This window comes from Phaenicophaeus curvirostris, chromosome 16 (genome assembly GCF_032191515.1).
Source record: "Phaenicophaeus curvirostris isolate KB17595 chromosome 16, BPBGC_Pcur_1.0, whole genome shotgun sequence".
Lineage (NCBI taxonomy): Eukaryota > Metazoa > Chordata > Aves > Cuculiformes > Cuculidae > Phaenicophaeus > Phaenicophaeus curvirostris.
In genome coordinates this window covers 9240746-9260459 of record NC_091407.1, presented here as the reverse complement: position 1 = coordinate 9260459, position 19714 = coordinate 9240746, and the positions used below count along the sequence as shown (strand labels likewise).

The window sequence follows — 19714 nt, the reverse complement described above, 5'->3', positions numbered from 1 at the left end:
TCCAATAAAAATGGTTATTTACTCCCCTGAGAGCCCATCCTGGGAGTGGGGAACATGAACTGGCAGCGGCTCCAGAGAAGCTGTCATCCTACACGTCCAACGTGACACAAATGGATAAAATCGAGGTGTGTTCCAGCTAACGGTGCCTGTCCTCCCCGTGCGAGCAGCACCTGGTCCTTACAGCATCGGTGCCAGAATCTCATCTGAGCCCCAAAACCAGGCAAGAGGGGTGGAAAGCAGCACAGGAAACCTCATCTGGGGAAATTTTTCATGCTTCTTGCTGGAAGGAAAGCATGGAATCAGCTCCTGGCTTCTGTTACAACTCATACAGGAGACCAGAACCAGCCCATTTCAGACCAGACCGGATGGAAACACGTTCCCAAGGCAGGCACCAACGCCCACTTAGGGCTCCTTCCCCAGCTCACAGTGGTGCCACCCACATCACCGCTGGCACAGCCGCTCCATGGAGGGACAGGGAGGTCCTTGGCCACAGTGGGGACAGAGATACTGTTCCCAAAGGAAGGTCACCTCTGCAGGGGCACAAAGCTGGGACTGTCCCCTCTGGTGCTCACAGCCCCAGGGACCAACCTAAAACCACCCTGCAGCTGCTCCCCAGCCCAGCCCCACGCACACCACCACGCCACAAGGCAAAGCATGCGAACAAAAGACACTAAACACTCCGCTCAGTTCCCAGAGTCCCTTCCCTTGAACGTTCAGGGCTAATTTTGCACAGAATTTATTTATTTCCGTTCCTTCCTTCTGGCCTAAGCAGATCCCCTCCCACTTTTTCCAGATTGATCCATCAGAACATTAGCCCTGCGGATGCTCTGTGCCAGGCACCAAGATAAAAGACAGCCCTGGGCTTGCAGACAGCTCCAGGTTGCCCCAACCCTTCAAAGAGGCAAACGCTGTGCTGCAGCATCGCCCCGAGAGCAGGGATGCAGGCGCCTGCTGGGGACCAGCAGATGCTCAGGGCATCCACACCTCCCTCCCCTGAGACCCGGGATCAAGCTTGCCAAATGCAGACCGTTCGCTTGCACACCTTAAACGGCTGGAACCAAGTTCTCCATCTCTCCTGCAAAGTTCGGCTTGCTGAGGAGGCAGCAGGCAGCTGGCAGCTGCTGTTTTGCCGACAGAAGGTGTGCGCGCACACACACACACATACACACACTACAAAAGATAAACAGATATGCAACAAATCTCTTATGCAGAAAAAACTTATTACACACCGCTGATTCCACCCTCTGAGCAGCACCGGGCTGAATGCAATCAAGAGTCCTTAAAGCTCAGGGTCACAAGTGACAGCTTTTATTTACAGCGTGCAGCAGCCACCCCAGCATGCAGATTAACTGCGGCAGGGCCAAGGCTGGAGCAGAGTAATGACCAGCAGAACTCTCTCCTGGGCACACTGGCACAAACTTGGGGACACCAGAGCCCAGCCTTCATGGAACCTTGGAATGGCTTGGGTCAGAAGGGACCTCAAAGCCCATCCAGTTCCTCCCCCTGCCATGGGCAGGGACACCTCCCACTGGATCAAGGGCACCTCCCACTGGATCAGGGGCTCCAAGCCTCATCCAACCTTGAACCCCTCCAGGGATGGGGCAGCCACCTCTGGGCAGCCTGGGCCAGGGCCTCTCCACCCTCACAGCAAAACATTTCTTCCAAAGATCTCATCTCAATCTCCCCTCTTTCACCTCAAAACCATTCCCCCTCATTCTGTCCCTGCCCTCCTTGATCCAGGGCCCCTCCCCAGCTTTTCTGGAGCCCCTTTCAGCACTGGAAGCTGCTCTAAGGTCTCCCTGGAGCCTTCTTTTCTCCAGGCTGAACAACCCCAGCTCTCAACCTGTCCTTGTACAGGAGGTGCTCCAGCCCTCACATAATCTCCATGGCCTCCTCTGGACCCACTCCAACAGCTCCAGGTCCTCCCTGTGCTGAGGACTCCAGAACTGGATGCAGGGCTCCAGGTGAGGTTTCCTGAGAGCAGAGGGGCAGGATCCCTTCCCTCTCCCTGCTGGCTCCACTGCTCAGGATGCAGCCCAGGACACGGTTGGTTTCTGGGCTGTGAGCACCCATAGCTGGCTCTTGTCGAGCTTTTCATCACCCAGCACCCCAAGCCCTTCTCCCCAGGGCTGCTCCCAATCCATTAATCCCTCCTCTTCCCACAGCATCCAGGCAAAATCTGTGCGAGATCAGCACAAGAGGAGCGATACCACTACACACCTTGAGAAAACAAAGACGAACAGCCCTGCTCTGAACTCTGCCACTTCCTAACGGCTCCTTCCACTGATTAATGCAGAAGCCATCTCCTCTGCTAACGCAAAGGAAATCATTAGCACCTCTTCCCAGGGAGAAAACGCTCATCTTTAATATTTTTCTTTTATGTTCTTCTCCTTTCAGGTCCAATTAGGATAAAAATATTAACTTGCTAGATCCTGCAGGGCTGCGAGCAACAGCCACCATCGGGGAGAGGCACGCGGTGGGCTCTCACAGCCCTTTGGTTTCTCAGCTTTGGCACAATATTCCTCCTGTTAGTTCGCTGTTACACCGAGGCAGAAGTACCATTGGCTGCATAGCTTTGATTTCTGTGGAGGTTTCTGCTGCGTTCCCAAAATTACAGCAAAATGCAGCCTCTTCAGCAGCGCTGTGAAAAGCGGGATTCACACCTCGGAGCGATCAACCTGCTCTTTTCCAGGAGACCCTTCTCCCCGAAACGCGAACAGATGAAGCGAGAAGAGCACAGGAGACCGTTCTCCCTGAGATGCGAACAGATGAAGCGAGAAGAGCATGCACAACCTCGCCCAGAGCGGGGGATCTGCGGAGAGAGACCCGAGGGATCCACTGAGACCCTCAGCCACGAGGAAGGCGAGGAGGGAGACCTTGTACCACGGCTCGGAACAGCCCCAGGGGAGGGAATTAAGCCCCTCGGTATCCAGCAACAGTTAGGAACCCCAAAGGTGCTGGGGATGCTGGAGGCAGAAGAAGGGCTCTTCCCCTTGGGGGAAGCAGCACAGCAACTCAGACAGAAGTTTCCAACACTCCAAGCCTCTTCAAGGGCTCTAAGACCTCATGCAGATGAAGCCCCGCTGGGAGTAGCACCCCTTGCCCCAGGGCTCTGCCTTGCACCCCATCCCCAGCCAAACCCTCCACTCAGCACCCCGGATGCCCCAGCTGAACAGGGAGGGCTGAGGTATTCCTGAGGAGCTACAGATGCTCCCCCAGTAAAATCCATCCTCCAAGGATAGAAAGCTGAAGGACCCGGCGTCTCCAGAGCCAGAAGCCAATGAGCACCATTTTTGATGCATTTTTTAATACCACAATCCTCTTTATTTCCCTATTACCAGTGGTTTACTTTCCAAATACACTTAGATCAACATCCATCTTTAAGGGATGACGATAAACAAACACAGTGCCAGAGGTTCTCCTAACATAAAACAGCAGGAGGGAGAAATCCTGGGGGGCCATTAGGAATTGTAACGCCAGATTAATTTTAAATGGCTTTCTATTCATTTACATTTGCCCAGCCCTCCATAATCCTTCAGCCACGGCTTCGCATCTATCGAATGGTTTGACATCCTGCAAAATGAGCAGCTGAACCCGGAGCCTACTGGGACCAGGGGATGAACTGGGAGAGGGCAAGGAGACCGGCTGGGTGGGCGCAGGGGCTGCCCCCATGGTTGGCTCCATCCCAGGGCGCTTCGCAGAGACCAGCCAGCATCAAGAGGAGTGGAAACGGCACCAGAAACACAACAAGGAGCCGGGCAGCTCCATCCCTGCAATGTCCTCAGCCTTTACCCCACCTCCCAGCAGCTCCCCCTGGGCCAAGCAAAGTCAGGCATGCACAGGAGGTCTGCATCACACTGTGAGCGGCAAGAGGGACACAGTTACCCTGCAAACAGAGTCATCCTAATGGCAAGGGGGATGGATCATCAAAAAATTACTTCCACACCCCCCCCAAAATCATGAGTGCCTTACCAAGATGACAACAATGAATTTCAGGGCATATAAATGATCCTCCCCACTGCAGAATCTGCCCCTTTTAAACCTCTAGCAGCTCTATTACAGAAGGAAATTAACCCTAATTCGATTGTTTCTCAGTAGCGGTCATTCCAGCACTCCAATCAATAAGTCACAGGATTTTATGACTGCCCTGAGTATCAATCACTGCAATCAGTAATAAAATGCTTTTCATTTTAAGAACACCTGAAATACCATGTAATTACCTTTGTACAAAATTATGGACTCGGATTTACCAACTTCACTGCCGCCCACAGCATCGCTCTGCTCCAAAAGCCTCTTTGCAGGAAAGAACATCACTTTATTTTTAACGGCTTCCTGAGCCGTCCCTCGACCCTTCCACTTGTCACAGTATCAGCAAGTTATTGTTCAGTGAACTAGTGGGTTACAAGATCCACCCATCTCCCAGAAACCCTCCAAGGAAGGGGGAAATCCAAGATCCTGCTGAGAAAAGGTTGTTGGGAAGATGTAACACTGGTGCGTGGCATCACCACCACGGTGCCAAGAGGGAGCCAAAAGGCATCGCACAGTGAGATGATGCAGTTGATGCTCCAAGAGCAGGGCAGGGAGAGCACAGCCACCAGACATGTCCCTGTTCCAAGCGCTGAGCCTCTCCCAGGAGCCTGCAGCCCTGGACAGGCATCCACGGGGGAGGCCAGCTCGTGGTGTGGGGGAAGCAGATGGTTGGGGATCTGGGGAGGGACAGGGAGCACCTGAGCCTCGGGACAGAGCCTCAAGCCAGCTGTGCTGCCAGCTGCTGCTTTAGTGGCCACAGCTGAGAGGAGCCCCCACGGCCTTGGCAGCATCCACAGGGCTCCCTCATTGGCCCTTCCCAGCCTGCTGGAAGGTTTCTTTGATGTCATTTCTGTGAAGTCACCATCCCTGTGTCCCACTCCGGGGGTGCCTGTGGCAGCACCGCAGTCCCACCACGGTGCCACCGGGGAAACACGGCCAAGAAAAAACTCCCAGGGCCCCAGCTGGCACCAACACATTCTCCCCTGGCAAAGGATGCTCTGCCCACACCAGGGCACCACAGGCCACGAGCTGTGTCTCCTCCTGCCCCCCATTCCCCACACTGTCCCCTCTGGTGCCGCTCAGCCCCACACGCTGCCTTCGGGGTTCCCTGGTCACTGCCAAAACAACAGGGATTCTCCAGGAGCTTGGAAAGCCCTCAGCACGACTCCTCCCCTCCGTGCCAGAGGGAGCACAGCCACCCCAGCAACACGTCACCCCAAAGCTGTGCTCAGATGTTTCCTGGCGATTTGGGGTTATGTTAGTTCTTGGTTTAAAAAAACCAACCCTTAAAAACACTGAAAGTGACTTAGGGAAACGTTTTCACTGGGCAGATGTTCACATCTCAGCAGTTGCTCTGAAGTTGCTTGGTCCACCCCTGGACACCAAGCACAGGACGTGCCCCCCGTTACAGTTGGACCCCGTGATCTGAAAGGTCTTTTCCAACCTAAATGATCCCATGATTCTGTGATCCTCATGCAAAGCGGTAACGCAGAGGCCGCTGCGCTGCTGTCAGACAGCTGCTCAGCCCCGAGGTGCCCCCGCTGGAGCTGACACACGGTGGGGAAGATGAGGTTTGAGTCCTTGGAGCAGCGTTCTGCGACTCCTCTGGAAAAGCTGTCAATCACCTGCCAGTCCCTGCGGTCAGGACAGGATGAAGAGAGCCCAGGCACTTACCCTGAAGTCGATTCCAACTGTAGAAATGAAGCTGCCGGCGAGGAAAGCACCATCCTTGAACCGCACCAGCAAGCAGGTTTTGCCGACACCTGAGTCGCCCACCAGCATCACCTGCGAGGGAGGGAAGGGGTGTCAGACCTGGGTTTGGGGAGCGCAGCCCCAGCACTGCTGTTACCCATCTCCATCCCAAAAGCCTCATCTTGAGAGCAGGTGGCACAGCCTGTGCTCCTGAGGGGGAAAAAGCACAACCAAGAGCAACGTCCTTGGATCCAGGGGAGGATGAGGGGAGAGGAGAGGGACACAGCAGGATTATTCCCAACCCTGCACTGAGTGTGTCCCTGAGAACTGGCCGAGCTCGAGACGCCTTCTCCTGACTAGAACTTAGCAGATCCCCTGTGAGCTCTGTTACAAGAGACACCCATCTCCCGGGGGTCCTCCAAGAAAGGGGGAGACCCGAGACACTTTTGAGACAAGGTTGGTGAGAAGAGGAATACTGGTGCACTGAAAACCAGGCAGTGCTGCCTCGGTGAGGCAGGCTGTGACCCGGGGCCCACGCTGACCCACACACACTCATGAAACACCCCGCACCCCACTACACGCAAGGCTTTCTGGAAAGACGCTGCTGCCCACAGGGAGACTTCACAGAGCATCCAAGCACAAATGCCAGCTCCAGGGGTGCTCTCTCCTAGCACATTCCTCCAGCAGGACCACCACAGCCTCCCTGCTAACCCTCAAGAAGGTGCCGAGGGAGCAGCTCCCGCTGTCGCCTGCCTCAGTTTCCCCACCAGCAGCAACACTGGGTGCAGATGGGGCAGTCATCCACCTCGCCACAGAGAAACCGCAGCAGAGCTGAAGCTGCTGGCAAACACAGCTCCCCAAAGCCTCCACTCAAACCACAACCCCTCCTGACCCCCAGGGCTGCCAACCCCACTCCCCTTGGCAGGGAAAGAGCTTCCTGCTGTCAAGAAACCTGGACCACGCAGCCGAGCTGCATCAGCGGTTCTGTACCTGCACCCATTCACAAGGCTTCCCACTGACACGGCAGGGTTCCCTCTCTCCCCAGAGCGCTGCCATCAGCCCGTGAGCAAATTCAAATGGTTTTAAGGCAGGCTGTGCCCTGGGTCCCACCAAACCCACCCAGGAACCCTCAGAAGCAGCAAACCCACCACCACCGGCCATGATGCTCCATCACCCGCGGTGCCGACTCTCCAGCAGGAGCACCGTGCACAGCCATGCACCGAGCTTCAGCACAACAGGGCTAGAGGAGCCAGCAGGGTTAGAGCTAGATCTGTGCTAAGCCAAAGGAAGGGGGACTAAAAACTCATTCCTCGTACAAAATAGGGGTATCGATGCTATTAAACTTCCCAGACCCCTGTTCTCGAGCAGGGGGACCCTTCAAAGCAGCTCCTCAGCATCACTGAAGCATCACCCGGGGCGCACAGCAGCACCCAGGGCCAGGCTCATACCAAGGGCTTGGGGGTCAGGATCCGGCCCCACATCCAGGACTTGCGTTTGGCCTCTCCCTCTGGCAGAGCTCAGAGCCTTGAGAGAGGGGCAAGGGAAAGAGAAAGTTTAATAAACCTGTTTTTTACTGAATGCAAAGCAATTTCTCTCTGCCATTGGTTCAAAATGAGTCAGATGTTAACAGAGGTTTTGGCTACCCAGCAAATTTGGGTTTATCCAAGAGCTCATCCCTGTGCCATGGGGTCAATCCGCAGGGAAAGCTCCAGCCTGGGCAGGGAGAGGCGGTCTCAAGGAGCCAAGGACCAGCACAAACACGGAGACGGCTTCTTGAACACTCCTCTTCTGCTCCAGGTCCCAAACCTGAACACCGTGATGGCCATGCCAACCACCACATGGAGCTCTCGCTACAGCGTGCCGAGGCTGGGCTTTGCCATAGGAGACCCCGGCTTCTCAGAGCTCAGTCTCCTGTGCCTGGTTGCACAGATCTGGGTTAGAAATGCAGACGGGTCGCGCTGAACCGCAGCCTCAGCCAAAACTGTGGAGTGAGCTCCAAGCTGGGCTCGCATCGGGTCGCACAATGGAAGAGAGTGGGGTTGCAAATACATTTGATCTGTGCCTCGCTCGCCAGAATCTGAAGCGGCAAGAAGAAGCCATCTGAGCCCTTAAAAGAAAGTACAAGCTGGAGACATTTCGACAGCCGCCGGAGCAGATTCGATGCAACTCGAGGAATACCATCACCCCACTCCACAACCACATTTTGTACGTTGGTGAAGAGGAACCAGAGGGTTGCAATAACCCATCCGAGCAAAGAGCCTTTTGCCCCATCACTTGCAAAAGTTGTGTGCAAGCAGCTCTGCTGGCGAGGGCTGCGAGGAGCTGCCTCTGCTGCTGGGGAGGCAGCGGGATGCTGGGGCTAGAGGGGAGGGATGCCGGCTCAGCGCTGGCAGAGGAGGGGGAAGGATGCCCGGTGCCAGGAGGGAGAGAGAGCAATGCTGAGCCTGGCAGGGAGCGATGCCCACTCGAGGCTGGCAGGAGGAGCAAGCGATGCATGGGGTTGGCAGGGAGCAATGTCCGGGGCTGGAAGGGAGGGAGAGGGATGCTGGGGCTGCCAGGGAGAGAGAGCGATGCTGGAGCTGGCAGTGAGCAATGCCCAGAGCTAGGAGGAAGGGTGAGGGATGCTCGGGCTGGCAGGAGGTGATGCCAGGGGCTGGGAAGGTGGGAGAAGGATGGCTGGGGCTGGAAGGAGAGGGATGCTGCACTTAGGGCTGGAAGGAGCAATGCCCCGAGGGCTGCCTGGGGAGCGATGCCAGGGGCTGGGAAGGTGGGAGAGGGATGTTTGGGGCTGGAGGGAGGGATGCCTGGGGGGCTGCACGGAGAGCGATGCCCCGGGGCTGGGGAGGTGGGAGAAGGGTGTCTAGGGCTGGAGGGGAGAGATGCCCAGGGCTGCATGGGGTGGGAGCGATGCCCGGGGCTGGAGGGAGCGATCCCGGGGGGCTGGAAGGAGCGATGACCCGGCGCTGGGGAGGTGGGAGAAGGATGTCTGGGGCTGGAGGGGAGAGATGCCCAGGGCTGCATGGGGTGGGAGCGATGCCCGGGGCTGGGGAGGTGGGAGAAGGATGTCTGGGGCTGGAGGGAGCGATGACCGGGGGCTGGGGAGGTGGGAGAAGGATGTCTGGGGCTGGAGGGGAGAGATGCCCAGGGCTGCATGGGGTGGGAGTGATGCCCGGGGCTGGAGAGAGCGATCCCGGGGGGCTGGAAGGAGCGATGTCCCGGTGCTGGGGAGGTGAGAGAGGGATGTCAGGGCTGGGGAGAAGGGAGAGGAATCCTGGAGCTGGAGGGGAGAGATGCTGCGCTCGGGGCTGGAGGGAGCGATGCCCGCCCGGTCCCGACCCCCAGGGATGCTCCCGCACCCCCCCCGCCCCGGATCCCCAGCCCGGCACCTTGAAGGCGAGGTCGTAGAACTCGCCGCTGCTGCTGAGCGAGGGCCGCCCGGTGCCGGTCCCGGTGCCGGTGCCGGTGTGTCCGCGGCGGGGCGGCTCGGGGGCGGCGGGTCCGGGCCCCGGGGCGGCGCGGGGCAGCGCGGCGGAGGGAGCGGCGCCGCCACCCTTGCCGCGAGCCGCCTTCTTCCGAGACATGGCCGGGCCGGGGGGCCACGGGCTCTGCCGCCGCCGCCGCCGCCGCCCCCGCACCGGACCGGCCCCCCCCCCCCCCCCCCGCCAATGGCAGCGCCGCCCCGCCCCCCCGGGAACCGGGCACCTGCGCGGGGCGGGGGCTACCGGGGGCATACGGGGAGGGGGGGAGCTCACCGGGGGGTGGGGGGAAGACATAGGGATGGGGGAGCTCAGCGGAGGGGGGAAGGATACGGGGATGCGGGGATGGGGGGCTCACCGGAGGGGGTGAGGGCACGGGGAGGAGGGGGTGCACCGGCACCGGGATGCAAAGAGGGGAACAGGGAGGAGGGACCTCAAGGGCATCCCCGGTAACTGGGACTGGGGGGACAGCACCGCGGGATGCAGAGAGGGGGACACGGTGGAGGGGGGACACGGGCACCGGGGGGACACGAGGAGGAGGGGGGTCACGGGGGGGGGAAGACATAGGGGTGGGGGAGCTCACCGGAGGGGGGAGGACACGGGGAGGAGGGGGTCAACAGGGGGGATACGGGGATGGGGGGGCTCACCGGAGGGGGGGAGGACACAGGGAGGAGGGGTGCACCGGCACCGGGATGCAAAGAGGGGAACAGGGAGGAGGGGGCTCAGGGGCATCCCCGGTAACTGGGACTGGGGGGACAGCACCGCGGGATGCAGAGAGGGGGACACGGAGGAGGGGGGACACGGGCACCGGGGGGGGGACACACACACGGGGAGGAGGGAGGACACGGGCACCGGGGTGGGGGCCAGGGCCCCGGGATGCAAAGAGAGAGGACAGGGAGGAGGAGGCTGACACGCACCCCTAGTAACCGGGAATGGGGGGGCAGCACCCCGGGAAGCAGCAGGGGTGCCCGACGCTGGAGTGTTCTGCCTCCCCAGTTAGCAGGGGCAGCGGGGAGGGGGCTCCCACGATGGGGTCTGCACCCCCCGACGCCCCCTGAGCCCCTCAGCCCCACAGCAGGGTTTGGGGAGCACGTCCCTGGCTGGGTTTGGGGTGCGACCCTGCAGCGGGGACCCCCCCGGCTCCAGTTTTACACCGGGAGGGCTCTCTGGGGCAGACACGGCAGGGTCGGGGGTCACTGAGCGGGGCACAGCCCGTGGGGTGCCTGGAGTTGGGGCCAGGCGGTTAGTGGCTCCAGTTTGTCCAGCTCGAATCCCCATTTTCCCCTCGTCTCCCTCAGCAACTGGTTTCAGCGAGCAACACTTGGCATCTCTCTTTCTGCCTGCGAGTGAGGTGTCACCTGAGGCGCCCGTGACTCTCTCGACTGAAATAAATGTCTTTTGCTGTGTGACACATTTCCAGCGGCGCGGCCTCATCCTGACTGGAAAAGGGGGTTTGAGCAGCCGCAGTGAAGCGGGAGAGGAAAAGGAATCGCTCTGGGGAGAAGCCAGGCAGGCACACAATGAGGACATAAATAACTAACAGCACTGGCACGAGAGGGACGGGCGGTGATGGCCAACACGGCTCTGGCAGCCCAACAACCCAGGGCCAGTGCTGGAGCTCGGGGACAGCCATGGTGACACTGACATGTCAACACTGGAGGTTGGGGGCCAGCTGTGGAGATGCTGAGGTGGCAGCGCTGGAGCTCAGGGGCCGGCCTTGGTGACACTGAGGTGGCAGCACCAGGACTTGGGTTCCAGCCATGGCAATGCTGAGGTGCCAGCACTAGAGCTCAGGGGTCAGGTGTGGGGATGCTGAGGTGTCAGTGCTGGAGCTCGGGTTCCAGGTGTGGGGATGTTGAGGTGTCAGTGCTGGAGCTCGGGTTCCAGGTGCGGGGATGCTGAGGCGTCAGTGCTGGAGCTCGGGTTCCAGCCGCGGAGCTGCTGAGGTGTCAGTGCTGCAGCTTGGGTACCAGCTGTGGAGATGCTGAAGTGCCAGTGCTGGAGCTTGGATGCCAGCCGTGGTGATGCTGAGGGGTTGCTCTCACTGTGGGCAGGGAAGAGCTTTTCCCTTTACAGCTCTGAGAGCGTTTAAATCCACAGTGATCCTTGCTCCGCAGCCCTAAAGCACTCTGGCACAAGGAGGAGTGCGTGGAAGAGCACTCTGATGACTTGGGCCATGGACAGGGAAGATAAGCCAGTTCAGGAGCTTCTGTGCATGGTTCCTCAGCAAGATCCCCTTTCCCCCACCCCAAGTCTCTGTCCTGCTCACAGCTGCCATGGGCCCAGGGAGCAGCGAGAGGCTCTAGGGTCACAGCACTCCCAGAGGGAAAGCTGTCGGGGTGGAGGCTTATATCCCCCACCCCCTAGCACACTCTCTTCATCCTGACCATGTCACTGTCTTCATCCTGGGACATGGAAGGGGAGGTTCAGGCTGGACATCAGAAAAAAAAATTTCACAGAAAGGGTCATTGGGCACTGGAACAGGCTGCCCAGGGAGGGGGTTGAGTCACAATCCCATGAGGTGTTCAAAAGACGGGTGGATGAGGTGCTGAGGGGCATGGTTTAATGGTTGATAGGAATGGTTGGACTCGATGATCCTGGGGGTCTTCTCCAACCTAGTGATTCTGTGTGATTCTGTTTGAAGACATGACTCATACAAACAGACTCAAGCCAGGGGTTTGCACTATATCTGATTTTCCAGGACAGCTGCAGTCAATAGAGGCTGAGACATCAGAGCAAAGGGCAATGCTGGAGCCACCGGTAGGTTGTAACTGGTCCCTGGGCCAGTTACAAGGCCACAGTTGAGCTTTTCCCCAGCACTACCTGCCTGCAGGAAGAGGGGAACATGGCCCCAGCACCTCCCCGCAGGCTGCAAGCGCTGGCACAGGGGGACTTACCCCCTCTCCCAGCCACAGCTGATGGGGATGATGGAAATTTCTGTCAACAGCCTCGTGTTCAGAGGCAAACAAAGCCAGCTGCTTATCGGGGCAACGCCAGAGGACGACGGCCTCTCACCACGAGCAGCAGCGCGGAAGCGTGCCTGGTTAATTCTGCCTTTATCAAAGGTCGCGTGCTGCAGCGCCCGCAGCGGTGCTGGTCCCCAGCCCCCCCCAAACACAGCCTCGCGCAGCCCCTGAGCTCGCAGCAGTGCAGGGAGAAGCATCTTTGACAAGTTTGTCTCTTTTAGCAAACGTGTGTGCAGAGACACAGTCTGCTCCGCGATCGTAGTCATGCCTGGAGCTGTTGCTCCTCATACAGTTACAGGAACTAATCAGATAACTGCGGCTGAATGAGGGGGGATATAGGTACTAAAAATAGATTGATGGAACAACAGACGCCTGGAGATACGGCGTGCCTTGGGGAGGCAGGACTGCGCTATCTGGCAGGGCTCTGAGCAGGCTGGCTGTGACAGTGGCTCTGTTACATCTACATGTAAGTAGATTGGGTTTTAAAGGCAGAAAATTGGCTCAGCCCCACCAGGGCTGCCAACCCAAGGGCTCTGCTTTACTGCAGCCCGTGGGGAACGTCAGTGCGAGCACTCAGAGGCAGCTTGGCCAGCGTCCTCTGCCTGTGCCTGGATCCTGCTAGGGTGGCACCTGCCCTTGGCTCGGCCACCCCCACCTGGGGACAGAGCTCCGGGCAGGGCTGGAGACATGGAGAGCCTGGCCAGGGCTGGGCACTGGGCTCTGGCCAGCTGCCCAGCACAAGCATTGTGCTTCAGGATTTAAAATCTAGCTGTTTTCTTTGGCAGGGACATTCACAGGGCTCTCTGTGTGCCAGAAGCTGCACGCCACGCTCAGAGCCAAGTGAGATGTTTCAACGTGAGGCCATGCCTCCATCTTCCTGCTGGTCCAGGTTGCTCCATCGCCAGCTTGTGCCACAGCTGCCCCCATGTTCCCCTGGTCTCTTCTGCTCCTCACTGCTCTGTCCCCCGGGCAGGGACCCCTGCCTTGTCCCAGCCAGACACTGGGGACCCCTCTCCCAGCAGCCCCGGAGCGTGCTGAGCCTGCAGCGCTCCTAGTCCCAGGTCTCATCTCCAGCTCAGATGGAGTAGAGATGTTTCAGCAGGCAGGCAGTGAAGGTGAGCTACTCCCATCAGAGACCATGTCAGCTGCGCCGTCTTGGAAGATATTAATTTTCTTTGCCTGGTGTCTGCAGGAAAACTGATACAGGCTCTTTCCACGTGCTGCTGGTAACACGGCTTGGCTCACTGCTGCTGTCACCTAGTGCAGTGCCACCAGCCAAGGTAAGGGACTTTTCTCCTAATCACATGCAAAACTGCTGGTTCTTACCACTCTGCTCTGCTACCAATTCTTTGCCAAGACCTCACACAGCTCTGACTCCAAAGCCCTTGCAGAGAAAGAGCCTGAGTCATAGAACCATGGAATGATTTGGGTTGGAAGAGACCTTAAAGACCCTCCAGTCCCACCCCTGCCATAGGCAGGTACACCTCCCACTGGATCATGGGCTCCAAGCCCCATCCAACCTGGCCTGAAACCCCTCCAGGGATGGGGCAGCCACCACTGCTCTGGGCAACCTGGGCCAGGGCCTCCCCACCCTCACAGGAGAACATTTCTGCCTAAGATCTCATCTCAATCTCCCCTCTTTCATCTTAAAACCATTCCCCTCATCCTGTTCCTGCTCTCCTTGATCAAAAGCCCCTCCTCAGCTTTGCCGGAGCCCCTTTCAGTGCTGGAAGCTGCTCTAAGTTCTCCTCAGAGCCTTCTCTTCTCCAGGCTGAACCACCCCAACTCTCTCAGTCTGTCCTCATAGCAGAGATGCTCCAGCCCTCGGATCATCTCCGTGGCCTCCTCTGGACCTGTTCCAACAGAAGGCAGTGGGCATCACCTGGACGGGAGGTGCAGCAGGATAGCCTGGGACAAAGGTGACCCCTCACTCGCACAGCTGACTCATCACCAAAATATAGAGAGCTGGGATTGCTGTTGCACAGGAGCAGCCACCCACGAGGGACGTCAGAGAGGGGACAGCTGTAGTGACCATCCCCATGGGCAGCAGAGTCCGTGCGGGAAGACTGGATTCACAGGGAGGTAGAGGGAGCAGGCACAGGGTGCAGGATGTGTGCTGGAGGTGCAGCCCAGCACCCTGCCACTCTCAGGTGAGGGCTTTCTCTCTGCTGCCTTGGGAAGGGCCCAGCCCACGCAGCGCTGAGCAGGCACTGTTCCCTCCCTCGCCATTTATTGTTCTTTCCTCCCCGTTGCTCACTTACCTTTGAACACTTCAATCTCGTTGCCTTTGTCACTGTCGCTGGCTTTTAATTGAAATTCCTCAGACAGCTCCTCATCACCACAGCCCATCAGTTCAGTTTGTGGGGGAAGCAATTGTTTCCCCTTTGCAGCTGTGAAAGTTAAATCCCAGCGTTTTGCTGGGAGATTGCTTTTGTCTCTTCCCTTTCTTATACTGTCAAGCCCAGTTTTACATCGCAGCCCTCCTTCCTGTGTCTGGTTATTCCGTTTTCCATCCCTCCTGTGCACACTCCCTCATTTTCCAGCTCCTCAGCTTCTCTGATCCCTCCTGAAGGGCAACTTCCACCTGCAGCTCCCTCCACCCTTTCATCACCACCATTTTCCTTGCAAGCATCCAGGAGGTTGGGAGAGCCCAGCCTGTCACAAAGTCTTTGCTTCTTGGCGCTGAAGTCCATAATTTCTTCGCACGGTGAGCACTGCTGAATGTCTCGCAGCCTGGGGCTTGCCTGACCGTGCTCTGAACACCCTGTGACACCAGTGGAACCCCAGCAGGGTTGGGGTCACTGCCACGCACAAAGAGCAGCTCTAGCACGCTGCAAACCAGCCCAGCAGCCGGGCTGGCACATTAGCGCATTGCCTAAGTGGCTGATGTTGGAGCAAACGATGGTATGAGCAGCAAACAGCTGCCCAAGGGGGTTTTACACTGCGAAGCTGGTCAGATACCACCAGCATGGGCTGTGTCTTGGCACGTGCAGCCCAAGGGCAAAACCTGAGCACTCCCTGGCCACCAAACTGCCGTCATCAGCCCCTTTCCCACTCCAAAAGGTAAAGTCAAGGAATACAACACCTTTCCTGGCACTCTGCAACCCCTGGCAAGGTTCAGGAGGAAGGAACCACACCAGCAACAGAAGCACCACCCAAGCCACTGTCAAGACCTCATTTCACTGGACTGTGGGAAGACAGGACAGAGTCTCTGCCCCAAGCAGCCTGGCAGGTCTGAGTCCCTTCCCATGCACCAGAGCACAGCAGAGTCGCGGAGCAGAGCCGGAGTTCAGTGTAACTGGCTGGTTGTCCTGTGCTCAAGCTGGGAAATGAGATGTGGAGAACAGCTTTCCCCTCTGCCCAGCGCTGGGGCTGGCGCCCGGGATGACCCACGGCACAGCGCTGGGAGGTGGCAGCAGTGCCCGGCACCGAGCAGGGCACAGCGTGGCCGCTGGTACCGCCTGTAGAGCAAAGCCAACCCCAGCAAGCACAGGGACTCGCGTGCTCTGAAGGCATTTGCTCCCTGCAGGGCAGAATCCCACATCCCTGCCAGCGGCGTGCCGGGACGCCGGCCCTGCCTGGCACATCGTCCAGCCCTGGCACATCCCCACGGGCATTCCCCAGGGAACTGCAGTGCTGCCCTGGGCCCCCACCTCCCCTCCTGCGCACGAAGGGGGATGGTGCCAGATCCTAACGAGCCTGCACTGGGCTGAGGCCAGGAAATGAGTTTTCCTTGTGCCAAGACCCAAACGAGCCAAGGTTTTAGCCAGCAGAGGACCGAGCGCAGGAAAGTCCCCAGCTCCAGCAGTCACCCATGAGAGCTTTCCGACGTGATGAAGAGTTGGATTTTCAAAGAACCTTTTCCAAGTGTCCTGCTGAGATAGGAAAAGGGCAGAGTAGCAACCACCCAGCCTCCCAAATATGAGTATTCCCAGGGTATTTGGTAAATTTTCAATGCTTTTCAGACATGCCTCGGCAGCATCAAATATTTCAGAAATACAACATCTCAGCTTAAAACCATCCAAGATATTTTGTAGCCATATAGATGCATCCTAAGACAGGGAAGGGTTAGAGTGTGGTTATGGTTTCAAAAGCAAGTACATAAATGTCACAGGGCGCGTCCATTCTTTGTGCGCACTCAGCCGTTTCCATCTCCTGTTCACACCAGTCAGACGGCGTCGGGGAGCACGAGCACGGCTGGTGGCCCCGAGCCTGGCTGCTTCCCACGGCGCTGTCTGCAGAGTCCCCGCAGCACAGCTCAAGCAGATGAACTCCCCAAACTCCTCGTCTCTGAGAACAGCGTGTTAGACATGGCATTTCTCGCGAGCTGCCTCGGGCCAGCCCCAGCTCTGGGATGCAAGCAGCACTCCAGGGCCCTGTAAAACACTAAGCAGCAGTGATGAGTGAGCGTGGAAATGCGCAGAGGCTCATAAAGCTGCTGCTCCAGAGAACAAGTCAACTGCTAAGGGCCACACTGGAGAGAAGCTCCCGCCGGAGCAAGCTGCTGCGCTGCAGCCTGTGCCAGGCTTGTCTGCCCCTTCCCCTGGGGCAGTGCGTGCTGGTCCCTCACCGGCCACAGGTCCTGCTCTGTCGGCAGGTTTCTTGGGAGGGGAAAAAGCAAATCCATCAATTTGAAGGCTCCAGGGAGACCTTAGAGCAGCTTCCAGTGCTGAAAGGGGCTCCTGGAAAGCTGGGGAGGGGCTCTGGATCAGGGTGGGCAGGGATGGGATGAGAGAAAATGGTTTTGTTCTGAAAGAAGAGAGATTGTGATGAGATCTTTGGAAGAAATGTTTTGCTGTGAGGGGGCCCTGGATCAGGTTGTCCAGAGCAGTGGTGGCTGCCCCATCCCTGGAGGGGTTCAAGGCCAGGTTGGATGGGGCTGGGAGCCCCTGATCCAGTGGGAGGTGTCCCTGCCCATGGCAGGGGTGGAACTGGATGGGCTTTGAGGTCCCTTCCAACCCAAACCATTCCATGATTCTATTCTATGATCTCCGGGGGAAGCTGTGGGCACTGGGGAGCAGCAGGGCCTCGTTGCTGGCTGTGGGATGAGCAGATGGGCTCCACCTTGCCAGGGCAGTTGTAGATCCGTGCCCGTGGTCGTTCAGCCATTCATCAGAGCAGATCAGCAGCAGATCGCTGCTCTGCCACACCTGCAGTGACATTCCATGGTCTGAGCTATTAGCAAGTGGCACTGCTCAAGAACAGTCTGGACCATGAAGATGCAGCAGTTTTAATGCTGTTTGTTAACATTTTCCAAGGAAGGATGACAGCTTCCTCCTAGTAAAACTCCAGGAAGTTTGGGCAATTCCTTTTTTCCTCAGGATGATGATGTCTGAGAAGCACGGCCAGCCCAGAGCTGGGTGTTTCCAGGCACCCTGAGCTCTGAACTGCAATCACCTTCCACAAATCTGCTCCAGCACCCTCCCCTGCCCTTCCATTTTTGGTGATTTTAGAATTTCCTGATCTGTTTATAAGTGTTTCTTCTTTATTACTAGAAACATCTTCTTCCCCAAAGAAGCTAAGGGTTGTTTCAGCCCTGTAAATGTTTTATTTGCTTTGCATGAGTTGTCCTGCTGTGATCAGGGTTAACCCCACCTGGGGAGCTGAGCACATGGGTGATCTGCTGTGCCCAGGGAAGGCAGGGAACGCGGCACAGCAACACGCAACCGGCTACAGCCAATTCCAAGCCAAAAAATTGCCACCAAGCAGCCTTTCCAAGCTGCGTCGGCTTCTTGAAATCAGATGCATTGTGGTGTGATGGTTCCAGTGTTTCAGGGAACCCACCCCAGCGGGGTGCTGTACCCCAGGCGTTACCAGGCTGGACAGGGGTGGAAAGAGCCTTAAACTCAGCCTGTCCTAGAGGTTTTTGAGCCCATGTTTCTGCCTCTGAGCCTCTCACCAGCTGCCCTCTTGGTTCAGTTTCACCGGTGTGTTTGCTGCACCCCATTTTCTGGGTGCAAATGGTTATGGGGGCTGCTTTGCAGAGGGAAGGGAAGACTGAGCCTTCACCATCTCTCACTGATGGCATCTGCGGAGGAAACAGGACCCAGTCTTGGTACAGGCAATGCTTCTCCTGTGTTCTCTGCAGCAGGCTGGGCACCTTCCTCTTATGCAGGGCAGGGTGCTGACATGATGGTGGATGCAAGAGGTGAGGGAGAGGGGACACAGCTTCCCGGAGCCACCTTGGAGAGGAAACGAGCAGCTCTGGCTGCTCCTGGACTTTTTACCCAGCTATAACCCAGAATGCCTTCCACTTGCCTCAATGAAAGATGCCAGCTCCGGCACCGCAATGCCTCCTGACGGCGCTGCGACATCGGCATTGCTATAGCAACAGGCCCAGAGTGGCAGCAATTTTGAGGGGACGGTGCTGCAGCAGGATGGGTGTTGATGCTGCCTTGCTGCCTGCTGCCCTGGCCGGTCACATCCCGAGGTCTGTCCCGGAGCAGCGAGGTCAGACACCCACGGGACACCCACTGCACACCCAGAGCTGCCCTCGTCCCGGCTCCTGCAGCCAGCGCTCGCCAGCTTCTCCCTGGCTGAATCAGTTATTGCCCACCCCTGCGCTTTGGGCTTTTCCAGCAACACAAGAAACAAGACACGAGCTGTTTTGTCCCTGCTGCCAGCACAGATGTGCCTGCAGCTGGAAGAAGGGATTTCAGCAGCATCATCTCTCTGGGGAAGGGGCTATGTGGTGACCAAAGGTGACATAAGGCCAGCCTGGTGGCTGAAATCCCCCTGCCCCGCTGGCCCTGCTGCCTGGCCCCTGTCCCAGAGCCTATGGGGAGAATCCAAACGCTGCCAGTGTGTAGCCATCTCTCAGCTGAGCCTCACAACACTAAACACACTCCCTGGGAAGTTTGTGATTAACAAGTGTCTGAGGACAAACTCCGTCCCCATCCCTTCTCCAGTCACAGCAACCCCTCCGACCTTGCCTTTGCTGGCAGGCAGGGACCCACAAATGGGAAAATCCCAAGCAGCATTAAACCCCTCATCATGCACAGTGCGCACCGGGGGCTGGGTGCGAGCAGGCAGAGAGCACCCAGGGCCAGAAACCAAGAGATTCCAGGTTCAGCCTGAAGGGAGAGTCCTTTCATCAGCCAAGGACCTCAAAGCCCTGAACGCTGGAAAATATTGAGAGAAATCACGAAGCTTTGTTTGCTTTGAAAGAACATTTGGTAAATAAAAGCAGAATTGCTACTAATTTGATACAGAGCAGAAAGGCTCAGTTTTGCATCATGGTCTGTCAAGTGGGAGAAAATGATCAGTGTGGATGGAAGGTTGGACTCGATGATCCGGTGGGTCTCTTCCAACCTGGTGCTTCTGTGATTCTGTGAATAAATTCACTTCCTGAGCCAAACCTGTCCACAGAAATGATCCAGAAAAAGCCGAGGAGGGGTTTGTGCCAGCACAGCTGACTCAGCTCAGCCCCCAGCAGCTGAAACCCAGCACTAAGGACACCCATGTGCCCCAAGCACAGCCCCCAGTGCTGGGGACCCCTCTTCCAGCCCCCGAGGAGAAGCCGGGTGGTCTCCCCCATCACCCCTGGCTGTG

The 19714-nt window shown here is 57.8% G+C and overlaps 1 protein-coding gene across 1 annotated transcript in view; it reads right to left on the bottom strand.

Annotated features, from left to right (window-relative positions):
* Positions 1-9362, bottom strand: part of RAB26 (RAB26, member RAS oncogene family) — a 31350-nt gene extending 21988 nt beyond the window's left edge. Inside the window, exons 1-2 of the mRNA XM_069869885.1 lie at positions 9108-9362; positions 5704-5814 (exon numbers count right to left, since the gene is read on the bottom strand). Of these exons, the coding sequence (XP_069725986.1) occupies positions 5704-5814; positions 9108-9302 (306 nt within the window). The 5' untranslated portion in view covers positions 9303-9362. The remainder of the gene's footprint in view (positions 1-5703; positions 5815-9107) is intronic.
* Between the last annotated feature and the right edge of the window lie 10352 nt (positions 9363-19714).